Here is a 1,217-nt window from a genome sequence, read left to right on the forward strand (position 1 = left end):
TTCCAAACTTACTGTTTCCACAAACTGTCTGAAGCCCCCTCATACATTTACTTTCTTTCAAAACAAGATTAATGCCATAGAACTTACCCAATAAGGAATATAAACTTTTCCTTCATCAGCTACAAATTCTAAAACACCGCAATGTGTATTTCTATTGGCACGTCGGTTGGTTAACTTGAATAACATTGGGTAAACGATGTTAAGACGTGTCAAAACATCCAGAGCTGAAGGTGGCATTATAACTGTAAAGAAAGGCATGATATAAATAATGGAAATTAGATTGGACAATCATATTCATATCGGATATCAATTACAGCATATATAACAGAAACAAATTTACAAAGACTATGCAGAAAAATAAACTATGACATACTTATCTAGTCTATATCAATTCAACAATCAAAATACAGTAACTAAAGCATCATAAGGAAAAAATCACCTTACTTTTGCCACCATTCTCAACAGACTGTTTGTCAGCACCGGGGAACATGGATACTGAATAGCATCGGTATTGGGTGTTGAAAGGACGGGGCTGCAAGGGCTCCCCAAACATATTGAAGCTAAACTGTAGAAATGGAAAAGATAAATATAATGTATTACCAACGACAATAATGGTAAATAAACATACACACATAGGCATCAACTTTATTAAATCAGATCAAATAAAAAATGGACACCTGACTTTCAAGCATCTGCCAGATTGAAATACTTGCTGACAGTAATGGTGTCATGACAAGGAATTCACCTTCTAATGTAGAAAATCAAACTTTCTAAGTTATTTGTTTAGAGTTTTTACAGAACAAGGAACACATATCAAATTTTGATCTTAATTATTTATCTTGACATAATAATCAGTTACACACTATTCTGTATTTGTGTGTTTAATCTGATCATTTATATACTTTTAAATTTTTCATAACAGAAATTATATATAGTAGAAGATAATTTAGATATCATGTGAAACATGCAGATTGCTTGCTGCTTCTTTGACTGAATTGTTATTAATTAGTGTAGATTAACTTCACATTAAAACATTTTAAAAATCTCGAAAAATATAAGTTTGCACATAATTTTCAGTGTCAACTTTATGATACATTAATATATCACCCTACTTTCCATAAATAGAGAAATAATGATTACGGTGGCCACAATAAGAGTGACGCATAGCCTTGACTTACAAGTTCTATAGGTTGTCGCTTCTCCCTGTGTAAAGAAAG

General features: G+C 31.9%; 1 protein-coding gene across 2 annotated transcripts in view; it reads right to left on the reverse strand.

The window, feature by feature from the left end:
• The window catches only part of LOC119589254 (ubiquitin recognition factor in ER-associated degradation protein 1-like), a 4,520-nt gene that overhangs the window by 2,175 nt on the left and 1,128 nt on the right, over positions 1-1,217 (reverse strand). The window contains exons 2-3 of one of the 2 annotated variants that reach the window (XM_037937870.1): positions 445-565; positions 88-242 (exon numbers count right to left, since the gene is read on the reverse strand). In XM_037937870.1, the coding sequence (XP_037793798.1) occupies positions 88-242; positions 445-565 (276 nt within the window). Of the gene's footprint in view, positions 1-87; positions 243-439; positions 566-1,217 lie in introns of those variants that run through there. The other variant, XM_037937871.1, reaches the window with a different exon arrangement.

Source organism: Penaeus monodon, chromosome 25 (assembly GCF_015228065.2).
Source record: "Penaeus monodon isolate SGIC_2016 chromosome 25, NSTDA_Pmon_1, whole genome shotgun sequence".
Lineage (NCBI taxonomy): Eukaryota > Metazoa > Arthropoda > Malacostraca > Decapoda > Penaeidae > Penaeus > Penaeus monodon.